This window comes from Sylvia atricapilla, chromosome Z (genome assembly GCF_009819655.1).
Source record: "Sylvia atricapilla isolate bSylAtr1 chromosome Z, bSylAtr1.pri, whole genome shotgun sequence".
Lineage (NCBI taxonomy): Eukaryota > Metazoa > Chordata > Aves > Passeriformes > Sylviidae > Sylvia > Sylvia atricapilla.
Genome location: NC_089174.1, coordinates 76,989,281 through 77,002,298, shown reverse-complemented (window position 1 = coordinate 77,002,298; position 13,018 = coordinate 76,989,281). Strand labels below are relative to the sequence as shown.

Sequence of the window (13,018 nt, the reverse complement as noted above, 5' to 3'; positions counted from 1 at the left end):
GTTTTGGTTATCATTTATTTTTGATGAGAGCTTGTGGAAAAGGAAACCTATTCCCTGGCATCTCATTTTTCTCCACTGGGCATCCTTCTACTGTCTCTAAGGTATAGGCAAGGACTGAGGGGTTTTTTATGCCTGGATAACACTATCCATTTGCACCATCTTCCTTCTGCAGGAGATGATGGAAGATGTTTCAGGTGATTAGGATGACAGAGAAAAAAATTATGCCTTCTGTTATGCATCCACTATTATAGCTCCTAAATGAATTAATAACTTTTTAAGGGAATACATCACATCCTAAAACTGGTATTTCAAGGTACTTTGAAATAACATCTATCACTTTCAATAGTCTACATATTGCACAGATGTTTATAGCTCACTGCACAGGTATTAATATCTGTCAATCTGTATTATTTCCAAAAGAAATTTAATAAATTATAAAGAACTGCACTTCAATACCTTAAAAATACTGCTTGCACTCTAATATTCACGACAGAAAAACTAGGCAAAAAATAATTAACTACTATTTCATTTCTATGCTCTCTCTCTAAATATGTAAGGGTTATGACACTCAGTGCAAATCTGAAGTTGTGTAAATGCTATCAAAACTACTACAGTTTGCTTAACTCACAGAATTATTTTTCAGCTTACCCAAATCTGTAGCTTAATTCTTTTTTCATTTTTGAAAACCGTTTTTACTTTGAAATCGATCCCAACCGTGCTTACAAATGCAGATGTAAAGGAATCATCAGCATATCGGAACAAAAAGGAGGTTTTTCCAACACTGCTGTTGCCGATAATGAGCAGTTTGAACATGTAATCAAAGTTCTGGTCAGATGAATCTTTCTGGCCATATCTGGAATCTTGAACGGATGCCATCTGTAATTCAAAACAAAAAAGAAATATCTTACTGTCTCTTTTATCATAAAAAATGAAAACATTTAGATTTTATTGGAGTTTTTCACCAAGTATCAATGAAGATCATGAAGAATATCTTCTTGAAAGATTAGTCATGTGTATGCTTCAATGTGAACTTCAAGAAATTCACAGAGATCTAATTACTTTTTGTGATTCTTGTATCTAGTAGTAATTCTGGTAGCAATAGAGGATGTAGAAATCCTGACTGGTGACTGGTACCAAAACAAAAAAAAAATTCTAAAACTCCAGTTCTTGCATGTATTACTAAAAATAATTGTTTTCAGAAAATGTGATGATGGACGAAATGCAATGAGACTTCACTTGTATAAGATAAAAATAAGAGATAAATGCTTAATTTTGACACAATAGGTATATTTCCAAACAGAAGCTTAGTAGGTTTTACATCTAATAAAATTCTTGATCTATTTATTTTACTGTAAATAAGATGCTATCTGTTGCTATGATTATAAACTTACTCAAGACATTTTTCCTTTACCAGCTTTTAGTTCTTATACCATTAAATAGTTATATATGCACCTCTGAAATAAAGTCTTGATATTTTTTCCCAGTACTAGTACTTTCTGTAGTTTTTTGAATTTGCAATCTTAATGGCACATCATCATAAGTAGCAGCTAGAGTAATAGAATATTAAGGTTTAGAAGTGATTTTAAATATCACCTAGTCCCAATCCTGCTGCCAGGACACCTCCCACTAGACCAGTTTGCTCAAGGCCTTATCTAACTTGGCTTTGAGCACTACCAGGTCTGGGGTATCCACAACTTCTCTGAGCAGCCTGTGCCAGTGTCTTACCATGCTAACAGTAAATACTGTTCTCCTAAAAACTAATCTAAATTCCCCTTTTTCAGTGCGTACCCATTCCTTGCTGCCCTGTCACTCCAGTTCCTGTCAGAGAATCCCTCTCCAGCTTCCCTGTAGGCCCCTTTAGATACTGGAAGGTGTCTCTGAGGTCCCCACACAACCTTCTCTTCTCCAGGCTGCACAGCCCCAACTTGCTCAGCCTGTCCTCAGAGGGGTGGTGCTCCAGACCTCTCAGCAACCCCCCAGCCCTCCTCTGCACTTGTTCTGACAGCTCCTGGTCACCATGCTGGGCACCCCAGAGCTGGATGCAGTGCTCCAGCTGGGGCCTCAGCAGAGCAGAGCAGAGCAGAGGGGCAGAACCCCTCTCTCAGTCTGCTGGCCAGTGCTGCTTTGGATGCAGCCCAGGATTTCCTTGGCTTTCTGGGCTGTGAGCACTCACTGTGTGCTCGTGGTGAGTTTCTCATCAGCCATCACCCCCAAGTCCTTCCCCACAGGCTGCTCTCAGTCACTTCTCTGCCCAGCCTGTGGGTGTGTCTGGGATTGCCCCAATGCAGGTGTAGGACCTTGTACTTGGCCTTGTCAAGGTTTGCAGTTGCCCATCTCCCAACTGTGTCAAGGTCCTGCTGGATGACATCAACATATTGAAATCTGAGTCCTTAAAATACAGTTTTTAATCCATATAAAACACCTGCATAAGCACCTGAATAATCCATATAAACACCTGAATAATCCTATTTTTTCTAGGATTCCATTAATAACTACACCTTAGGCTATCATGAAAATTGCAGAGATTAGCATGAAAACCTGACGAAAGTTCTACCTAGGTTGCTTAAAAACAAATGGCAAAATACAGAACTTAGACTATTTCAGTTGAGTTTTTAAGAAAAATTATTCTAAGAACAACACTTTTGTATGCTGATTTGAGACAGAAAGACAGACACCATAACCTAACATAAAGGCTCACAGAAAAGCAGCTCATGTAAAAGCTTTCTAATTTAGGCATCTCAGAATGCATTTGGGCAAGCAGAAAGGACAACTGCAACCAGGGTGACAGCTGTGCACTAGCCCACACTCTCAGCAAAATTTTAGTTACTGTAAAATTGTTTTAGATAATTCTGCTATCTCATAGCATCATTCAGCTTCCTTGGGCTACTGAAGAGGCATATAGGACCAAGGACGAAAAGAAGACATTTGAAGGAGCAAGTTTTTAATAGAAAATACAGTGTCAGATTTATAGTTCATGAATTGAAGAGTAGGAAGTGCTTGATTTCAGAATTCAATTCCTCATTAAATGTAGTATTGTGTACCTACACACTTGCAACCTGAGTGTTTGCATTTGCTTTAATATTTATTCACTTCTTCCACGGGTATGCAATAAAGAAGCTTTAGAATAAAAATCTGAATATTGTCAAGCATACACATTACTAATCTTTCGGCTTTATTATTTCTATAGAAAAGACAAAAACTTCCATTACTGCCCCTTATTATGTAACAATTTGGGGATATTTGCTAAGAACACAAGAAAAAGGAAACAAATATTGATTATAAGAGTCTACTTGCAAGTCACTGTAAAGCAGTATAACACAGGGCATGCTGATGTTGTGTAGAGTTTGCAACAAGAAGTTAATGAGGTCCATCAGACCAAAGACTGCAGTGCCTGTGGGTGCCAGATGTGTGGCCACTATGTGCTGCTACAGCAGCCTGTTGCACTGCCCTTTTGGCTCTCCTCTGTTGTGCTGCAGCTGAAAGAAGTAGTTACCCCTTGTAGAAAGGAATAGTATCATATTCTTTCCTGATTTTATCTCTTAGGAAGCCTTTCACACAGCCTCTTCACCAGCTTGAGATTTACAAAAAGAGGTTTAAGCTTTCATCCATTTGCTCCTCTGAGCCCTATGAAGCTTCCAACTCATCCCCATGTACTTTAATGTCTAACACTTCAGAAACAGTATGATTCAGTGAGCAAAAAAATTAGGGGACCTGGATTCTAATAATAGTCCTGCTAAACCATGTACATTGTGTAGACTTCCTGAGTAATAATGTGTTTCCTGTGGATAGTTTTAAATACAGACTTTACAGAAATTTCAGTGTTCCTCTAAATTTGTGTGGTTATATGCATTACTCATGCAGCAGTTCCCTTACTATTTCTTAAAAAAAAAAAAAAAAAAAAAAAAAAAAAAAAATTTAAATCCCAACACCTTCACTTTGCCATAAACTTATGGAATCATTACTTGCAGTATCATAGGCAGAATTACAGGCATGTTGAACATAGAATTGAAGCTACTATTATTTCAGGGGCAGGAGTTTGCCTGCTTTTTAAAGGATGCAAAAGGCATAGGAAAGGCATAGGAAAGGACTAATTTCTTCAAGAGGATTAGGAGAGACTAACTTTATCCTACCAAGCCAGTCTCCCTAGATTACTGATACTGGTCCTTTCTCCTGTCCAAAACACTAATGAGCCAGCACAAGTGTGAAGAAACATCAAACCCTGTGCAGTTGCTAAGATTTTGCCATTACTTCCCAAACTCACTCCTTCTGAACTAAGCAAACAGACAAATTCCTCCAAGCACAATCCACGTTATGCTCACAATCCTCCAAGCACAATCCACGTTATGCTCACAATCTAAATGATACCCTAAAGGAATATCTGTATTCCTGCCAACTGTAAAGGAAATATAGATGCTTGGTTCTCTTGAACTTTTTGAATAAGTCTGTAGTGATTCTTTTTCTTAAATGCAAACTGCTGACTTAAAAATTAAGTTTGGAATCCACTGTAATCCACTTCCCAAGGTATTAATGTACTCCTGACAGTACTTGTCCCTACTATTGTAAAATATGAAGAAGATCATGATGATTCTATGTTCCACCTTTGGAAATTATTCTGTAAGCCATCACTTCGAATGCTGTGTTCCCACCTGTAATTAAACCCTACATACATAGATAAGGACCAAATAAACCTCTCTAATATTATGATATTCTGTTTCCAATAAAGTAAAATGCATACCTTTATTTTGAGAAAGTTCTTTTCTCAAAAGTTAAATTACTGTATTAAATGAGCATCACTTTCAACAAAACACACCGAGTTTTCTCTTTCTGCCCTTATTTAGCAGAATGGAAGAGAAAATGTGCAGGGTTATTTTCATTAGCACCAAAAGGAGTCTCAAGCCATTTCCTAGAGGTCTTAGGACTGACTTGAGAGCCAACTGAGAAGTCTAAGCTCAAGACAATGAACAGAAAATCTATACACAGAAGATCCCACATGCTTGCTCCTTATCAAAGTCAGGAGAAGTTATGTTGCCAGTCTGAATATTGTGCAAGGACAAATAAAGGATAGGTTTGCATGCTTCCCTGCTTACAGCATATCTCTTAACTCCTTAAACAGGGATTATTTAAGGGCATAGGAAAGTTTAACGATTAAGCAGAGTTTTCTATTCATACACAGGTGCTTTCTAAGTCTCACGTTTAGCTGTTTCCTTGATCTCAAAAGAAGAGGTGAAAATAGAGCAGGGCTGAGAACAAATGTCAGAAAAACCGTGTTTACCTGCCACCTTCATGATCATAAAAACCGATTTGGCTCTGTGACTCTATATGCCTTGGCAGGCCTCTTTCTTTGGCAGAATCAATTTGCACAGCTTTTTTACTTCAGCAGCACAGGATGCTGTGACCTCCTTGGCCTTCACACAGCTTTAGTTTGCACTTATATATGCACCCCACTCTGCATGCTTAGTGTAGGATGATTTGACTCTGGAAAATATAGTGCAAAACGCAAGAAAAGGCTGAGATTCATTCCTTCCCACTTTTAGCAAATAAGCTGTTATCTTTTAAAAACTCTAATAACAGTCATGTCTTAAAGGAAAAGATAGACAGTAAGTCCAGAGAAAATGTCCTGCTTCTATGTACAGTGAGGACAGGGACTGATTAGTGAACTTAAAGTTGTTTCAAAGTGCAACACTCTCTTTCTGTCTAGTGTTGTTACAGCCTGCCCCTGGAAGTGGGGTAACAGAGGCCCCTTCGTTTTGGTCAGATTAGAGTGAAACAGCTGACTGACCAGTGTTTGTACGTACATAATTGCAGTGGAAAGAAAAATGGTTCTTTCCTGTATACAGGGTAGAAATACATATACTTCTATTTCTTTCTATACAGCAGCTGACTTTAGTTGATATTTTATAAAAACGGAGTTTCCTGCATATGCGGCTTTTGTGGGGTGATCTTTCTGTCTTTTGTAAAATGTAATTAGTCAAACATAACCAATGGATATTGAAACAATGGAATACAATGGAAAAATTCAATGGCTTTAACTTATCAAACTGCATGTAGGATGTGCAAGTGAGTACACCCACTGCACATAGTCGTCTTTCATGTGTAGATCAAATGATATCATCAGAGTAGTTAAAATGTTACCAAAATCCTTATGTGTAAGAACACTTTAACCCAGTCATGAAGAAATTTATTAGTGTTGAGGTGAAATATCAGACTAATCAAGGGACTGGATTTTAATCTTAACTCTTTCAGAGGCATCCTATGACTTTTGTTTTCTTTCTTTCTACATATTGAGCTGCTTACTCTCTTGCATTTTTGGTGTGATCTCAACAAATACATTGACATCCACAGATGCAGATCCCAGTCAGTTCTCATAAATCTTTATCATTTATTTTTTCACCAATTAATAAGAATTAACAAGGTTCAGTAGACAAGGCACTGGCCACTTATTTGGAATTTACTGATTGCCAGCCATCTGCAGAGCACAGCTTGTAAACTAATGTACTTGGCAGCTTTAGGAAAAGCTTATTTGCTTCAAGGTATTATGAGGTCAGAATCAAGTATATGTGTAAATGTATCACAGACGAATTAAAAACATTTAGTTAGAAATACAAAGGGTTTTTTACAGCAGAACACTGAAAGAAAAAGCTGGGGAACACCTAACTGAGATGTTAGATCTAAAACACTTCAGAGAAGCTCTACTTGCTCTATATCAGCAAAACTACCATGAATATGGCCACACTGCCAGGAGTTGTCCAGGACAGAAGGATGTAAAGTGAGCAAAAAAACGGTTTTGGCAAGGCTCTAACTCCTGGATTCTTGTGGTGAGCTAGCAAGTTATCCTTCATTTCTCTTTCTTTAACCTTAATTTAATTTGTCTATGAAAATGGTAGCTTAGGAATCATATTTCTAATTCCCACTCTAGGTAGCATGTAAAAAACCCTTCTTCAAATAGTGGCAAAACCTAAGTGGGCTAGTATAACACAGGATCTTAGGAGGCCACCAAAATAGTGCAACTATGGGAAAAAAAAATGTATCAGCCCAGGAACTCCAGAAGAAATAAATTTAGATTTATTAGGGAATATGAAAGAATGAAAATGAGATGGCTAAAGCCTTCTGCCATTTACTCTATTTAGTACAGCACTCAGGGTCATGAGACTAGGAGAGACTGTGTACCTTTTTGTTTGCCAGAGAAGCTTCATCAGGCTAAGAGACTGAGCGAAATACTAATGCCACTGTCGAGGGCACTGTGAGACAGCATTACTGAAAATTCTGATCAAGCATGTCTGTGAAAGCCAAGTTCAAACGGGAAAACACTCAGAAAGGTTAACAAGAAGATTAGAAGAAATAAGAGCCTATTTTATGGTAGAAATAAAAATGAAACCAAACCAAACAAAAAACCAGCAAACAAATAATAATAATCTGGTCATGATGTAATAAGAACTATTTAGACTGATGTATATTGGATGTTATCAATACTATAAACTAGCTCTGAGTGTCTCTGAGCTGGAGGTTAGTAAGTATCGAACCAGCAAGGGAACAAGCTTCCACAGTACACTTCCAAAAAGGAGGAGTATCAGAAGGATGACTACAGACTCCAGATGCAGCTAGATCAGTTAACTAAAAGATGTATATAAGTTTTTCTATGGACTTACTGACTTGGCAGGCTCTTGTACTCCAGTGCTTCTACTGTGAACTAACTGATACATCTAATAATTTTGCTAAGTGATAGGAGCTGTGTTTCTCATGCAAACTCCTCTATCTAATAGCTTTGATTGGCCTTTTTTCATCGTAATTTTATAATAACTTCTTAATTATCTGTAAGCAGCATTTTGTGTTGCTATTGCCCTTCTCCATTGTGTTTGGAAGTGTCTGCTATAAATGTACCTTGTCTAGACATACCTATTGCCAGTGACAACAGGATATGAAAAACTAAGGAAAATTGCTTTCATTTCTTTCCTTAACAAAGGAGATAATTTACAAATTATCTCTCACTTCCTAATTTTTTTCCTCCCTTCAGCCACCTTTAAAATGATCTGATGTCTCATCAAGTTGAAGAGAGTGTCTCTAGAGATCTAGCATTTTCTACTATCTGCCACCATTAGTGTGCATTTGTTCTAATAAACACTACAACCAGGCTATCCAAACTACAGTACCTTTAGTAGTTTGGCAAATTGCAGGTATGTGTAAGACCTACATCAGACAAGGAGTGAAACTAGAAGCAAGAGAATTGGTGCATGAATCCCTGAGAATTTTCCACTGAACCTGCACTTTTGAAAGCATCATGAAAGCATTAGGGACATTACTGAAGAAGATCCATAAACATCTCAAGTAATTCAGACCAATTCTTAAAAGAATATGCAGAAACCACACAGAATTCTATGTTTCACAGAAACGAAAGTTCATTGCTTTTGAACCGAAAAACCCCTCTGTGGCCATACACACTCCTAAGACTTATATCTGTTCTTTGGAAGCATGGCTAAAAAAATGAAAAATAGTCACAAACTGTGATCCAGATTCAGTTACATGCAGCAGATGACAGCAGCAAACTTTTACACTAGGGAACTCTCTCCTGGAAGGACTATTTTTTTGGTAATTGTTGGTCCTTCCTGTCTTCAGAGAAGTAACGCAAGCTTGAGATTGAAACAAAGAACACACAAACATAAAAAGATGTCAACAGTGCTCAGGCCTTTTTTTTTTTTTCATCCTGCAAAACTAATTTCACATTTTAGGGTTTTTTTTTTAATTATTGTTCAATAGAAATGTAAAAAACGAAAATGTTTACACTCTTCTCTGAGTTGTTTTTGATGTGATCAAAAGACATATGCTTGATCACTCTTCCTTTTGCTCTTCTGCAGTTCAGAGATGATAGCTCTGTAACACTGTTACAAATTGTTGTGTGCAAAGAAGCAACTACATTTGTTTCATGTAATAGAAAATCCCATAGTTAAAAAAAATAAATATAGGAATTAGTTCAGCCAGTCTAACCCCGGCTTGAACAAGGTTCAACCGTATAAGCCTAACATTGGAAAACAAAGGGTTCTGCAGAAGAAGAATCCACAACAGAAAAATTGTTTTACTGGAATCGGTAATAGGAATAAGATATGGGTATGCTGGGAATAATGTAAGCAGAAGGAAAAATAAATCTGCAGAAACTACAACTGAAAATCAAAATCTGTGTGCAGACTGCATTTTCATATTTTAGAAAAATCCTTATGCGTATCATTATAATTTTGAATGTGATATGCTTAAAAATAGACACTGTTTGACCATGTCAGCACACTTGAGAAAATGGAATTTATTGGGGATTTATAGCTTTTTGCTATCTCTCTTTATTCTGAGGCTGTGTTTCTGCTGACTTTTACTAAATTATGTTCAACAATAATTCCATTTGTTCTGACAATCTGGATAAAAAACCAAGAAGCTGTTCTGTGGCTGTAATGTAAAATTTTCTTTTTCTCTAATACCTGAACTCTCTTTCAATTCTGTTTTAATGTTGTAGTACTGTTTTGTTTCAACAGCAATGTAAGAACTTTGGCGAATTCAACAACCTGTCAAAAAATGTCAAATACAGTAGAGACCAATCTAGAGTTGTCACTCTTTACTAGCAAAATTTCCTTTAATGAAATGTTCTCTAAAGCCAAAGCAAACTAAATATGTCTTCAGTAGATCAAAAAACATGTGAATAAATGGAAAATACCACATAAACATTTCTGACACGTACATGTAGCAGGCAAAAGGTTGCAGATCTTCCCTTAGCCTGAAATTTTATTACTGCCAGAGTAGGTATCCAGCATGAAAAAGATTAGCTAACAGGGCTGCAATTTGTAACTTAAATCACAACAGACTGCAAATGTGCTCTTTGCACTTGATCATAAAATTATTTTTACCAATCCACTTTTTACTGGAAAAGAGTCATATATTCAAATGTATAATCTGGAGGCTCCAGAGCTCCTGTGTGGGATTACAAAACAGGCCACGATTAATAATTGAATACAGTTCACCAGCAAAAATGTTTTGAGACAACAACCCAGAAACTGATAAAAACTCTGCGTAACGTAACTCGTCTCTGTCTAGCATCCGCTGATCCAGTGCTGAGGGGTTTCTTCCCACACATAAGAAAGGGGCAGAAAAGGGGCCCCTCATTGCCACCCCCAGCTCTAGCCACCTCTCCCCGCAGTCGGGGGGCAACTGCTCCGTGTCCACACAGGTGGAGGGAGGCACCGTGCCAGCCTCCTGCTCACCTGGGCAGGACCTGCCTCGGTACAGCTCATCACCCTGACAGCCAGCCACTCACCCCGGAGAGCTGCGGCCGTCCCTCGAGGGGCAAAAACACCGCTCGATGTGCCCAAGTGCGCCTCGCAACCCGCCCGCGGCCCGGCCGCCCCACGACGGGCCCTCCCTCCCGGGGACACGGCGCCGGGCACACGCCCCGGGCCCCCTACACGCAAGGGGTGTCCTCACCCTCTGCCGCGGCAGCGGAGCCGGCCCGGCGGCCCGGGCGGAGGGGCTCCTGCCCCGTCCCGGCTCTCAGCTGCACCGCGCCCGCCGCGCCCCTTGCTCGGCTCCGGCCCGAGCACCGACCTGCATGGGCGCTTCGTGCCTCATCGCCGGGCGCGGCCCCGCCGCCTGCCCGCAGCCGCTCGCTCCCGCACGCCGACAGCCGCCGCCGCCCGCCCGGGCTCTGCCGGCAAACCCGCGTCGAGATCAGCACCGGAGCTGTCCCCGCTCCGCCCCCGGGCCGCCCCGCCCTCGCTCCCCTGAGCTCCCGGGAGTCGTAGTCCCGCTGCCCGGGTTCCCCGCCCTCGGCCCCGGGAGAAAGGACTACATCTCCCGGGGTGCTCTGCGCAGGGCCGCGAGGGGGCGGGGTCGGGGCGGCAGCGCGGCGAGCGCGGAGCTTCGCGATCCCGTCTGGGGGCCGCAGAGGGCGGCGGGGCCGGGGAGAGCGGGCTCCGTGGTGGGGCAGGGGCGCGGCGCGCTGTGCGCCTGCTGAGGCGGAAAGCCGAGACGGAGCAGGCGGAACAGGCACCGCCGGCTCGGCAGATGCGCTGCCCTCCCGCCCCCACCGCCCGCAGCCAGGAGGAGCCGCGCCGGCCGGGGGAGCGCGGGCGGCGCTCGGGGGGCTGCGGGGACCGCTCGGTGGAGCGGAGCGGGCGCACCCGAGCGCAGCACTGCACAGCGCCCTCTGCGGGCAGGGGAAGGGCGCGCCGGCAGGTTCCGCGCCGCGGGGCCGCTCCCGCCACGTTATCCCGCTCCTGTCCTATTATCCCGCTGCCTCCCCGCTATCCCGCTCCTGTCCTGTTATCCCACTGCTGTCCTGTTATCCCACTCCTGCCCCGTTATCCCGCCCCGTTATCCCGCTCCAGTATTCGGGCAGGTCCCGTTCTCACGGCCGCGCCCCGTGGCTCACAGCCGCGGCTGGGGCTGGGCGGCCGAGCGCCCTTCAGCTGGAGGACTTCTCGTCAGTGTCCTTGCTGTGCACAGTGACAGTCCCTGGGCTGTTTCCTCATCGCATCCCACTGTCCCGCTTTCTCTTCCCTTGCTTGGCTTTTGTTCGATCGCTGACAAACAGGGTCGGGCAGCTCCGTGTTCTGCTGCTGGGCCATGGTCATAACCCCGCGGGGACAAGGGGACATCGCTTCTGGATGGTGGCAGCCTTTTTGGTGTCCACACTGATGCCATTATGAGATGGTGCTTAATCATGCTAGAAGTTTTAAATATCTGTCCCAGCACTTTTTGCATAACCCCATTCTCTAATGCAGAGTGCACATTTTTCTTGGGCCCAAATGGGCAGGTCCAATAGGGTAGAAATATAAAGGGTGTTGGAGCCAGATTTAAGATTTGGCAAGCTCTGCTCTAATGAAAGTGAAGATGAGCCATGGGTGATTCTGGGGATGTCTGCCCAAGGTTTGAGAGCTGGACACATCCCAGGCAGAAGAAAGGGCAGAAGAAGGCAGCAGTGGTGGCTGAGGCAGCAGGGAAACAGCAGTTTGCCCTGTGGGTTATCCATTTTTATATGTGGTATACATTGCATGAAGTGAAGCACCCATAGGAGCTGTGACATGAACAAATTGTGTCACAGAGACATGAATATGGATTAGTGTATGCCAGAAGAAATTTTATTCTAGGTTTGCAAGTTTTTCATTTCATTTGCAGCTGTTTACACCTACTGCACTATAATACAAAGATAGGAAGTAAAGACTTTTCAAAGACATGCATTTTTTTGGAGCTCACCCTTCTTTCCTGCATGAAACAGAATGTTAATCTTTCTGCCATTGTAGAATTTTGTTGCTCCTTCTGTCATATCTTGAATTTATTCAGCATTTTAGATCCACCTGCATGGATGCTAAGAGTCACTTTTGGGTTTTCTTAATGCACGCAGTTCATCTTGCTATTGATTTTAGGTGAGTATCTACCAAAAATCATGAGTAGCAACCCATTTCTCTCTGAAAACTGGGCACATTGTAGGTGTTATCAATTGCAGTTAGGGAAAATCTGAAGCAGTCTCTCATCTAAAAACTCCATACAGACAACAATTAATAGAACATAAATCTGTGTTACTTCTTCACTATCATATGTCCTTTTTAAAGTATGGGGTTTATTTTATTCTAGTGCAAATGTTAAGGTAAACAGATATATGCATAAAACCAATATTTTTCTTTTCCTTTCTTTAACTTTCAAATGCATAAAAATGATCAAGTAGCACTGATTTTGTAGAACCATACAGTGGTTTGTGTTGGAAGGAATCATCTGGTTCTAACTCCCCTGCACAGTGCAGGGACTCTGCCCACTTAAAGCTTGATCCAGCCTGGTCTTTCCATTCTGCATTGTGTGTTGTTTGAACAGATGATAACTGGGGTAACTTCTTATTAGTCCATTTTTGTCTCTTTGTTTTCTGGAAGAAACGTCATCTTTTTCTTTCTGTCTTGGAAGATGAAAGAGATGGGGAGAAATGGACCAGAATGAAATAGCATAGTGCTAGACACAAGCAATCTTTTGTACCACTAGCATGGTAGTCCAGTGGCCT

The 13,018-nt window shown here is 41.7% G+C and overlaps 1 protein-coding gene across 1 annotated transcript in view; it reads right to left on the bottom strand.

Moving 5' to 3' along the window:
• Nucleotides 1-10,731, bottom strand: part of RAB3C (RAB3C, member RAS oncogene family) — a 126,114-nt gene extending 115,383 nt beyond the window's left edge. Inside the window, exons 1-2 of the mRNA XM_066339791.1 lie at nucleotides 10,576-10,731; nucleotides 649-876 (exon numbers count right to left, since the gene is read on the bottom strand). Of these exons, the coding sequence (XP_066195888.1) occupies nucleotides 649-876; nucleotides 10,576-10,599 (252 nt within the window). The 5' untranslated portion in view covers nucleotides 10,600-10,731. The remainder of the gene's footprint in view (nucleotides 1-648; nucleotides 877-10,575) is intronic.
• Nucleotides 10,732-13,018: the final 2,287 nt, after the last annotated feature.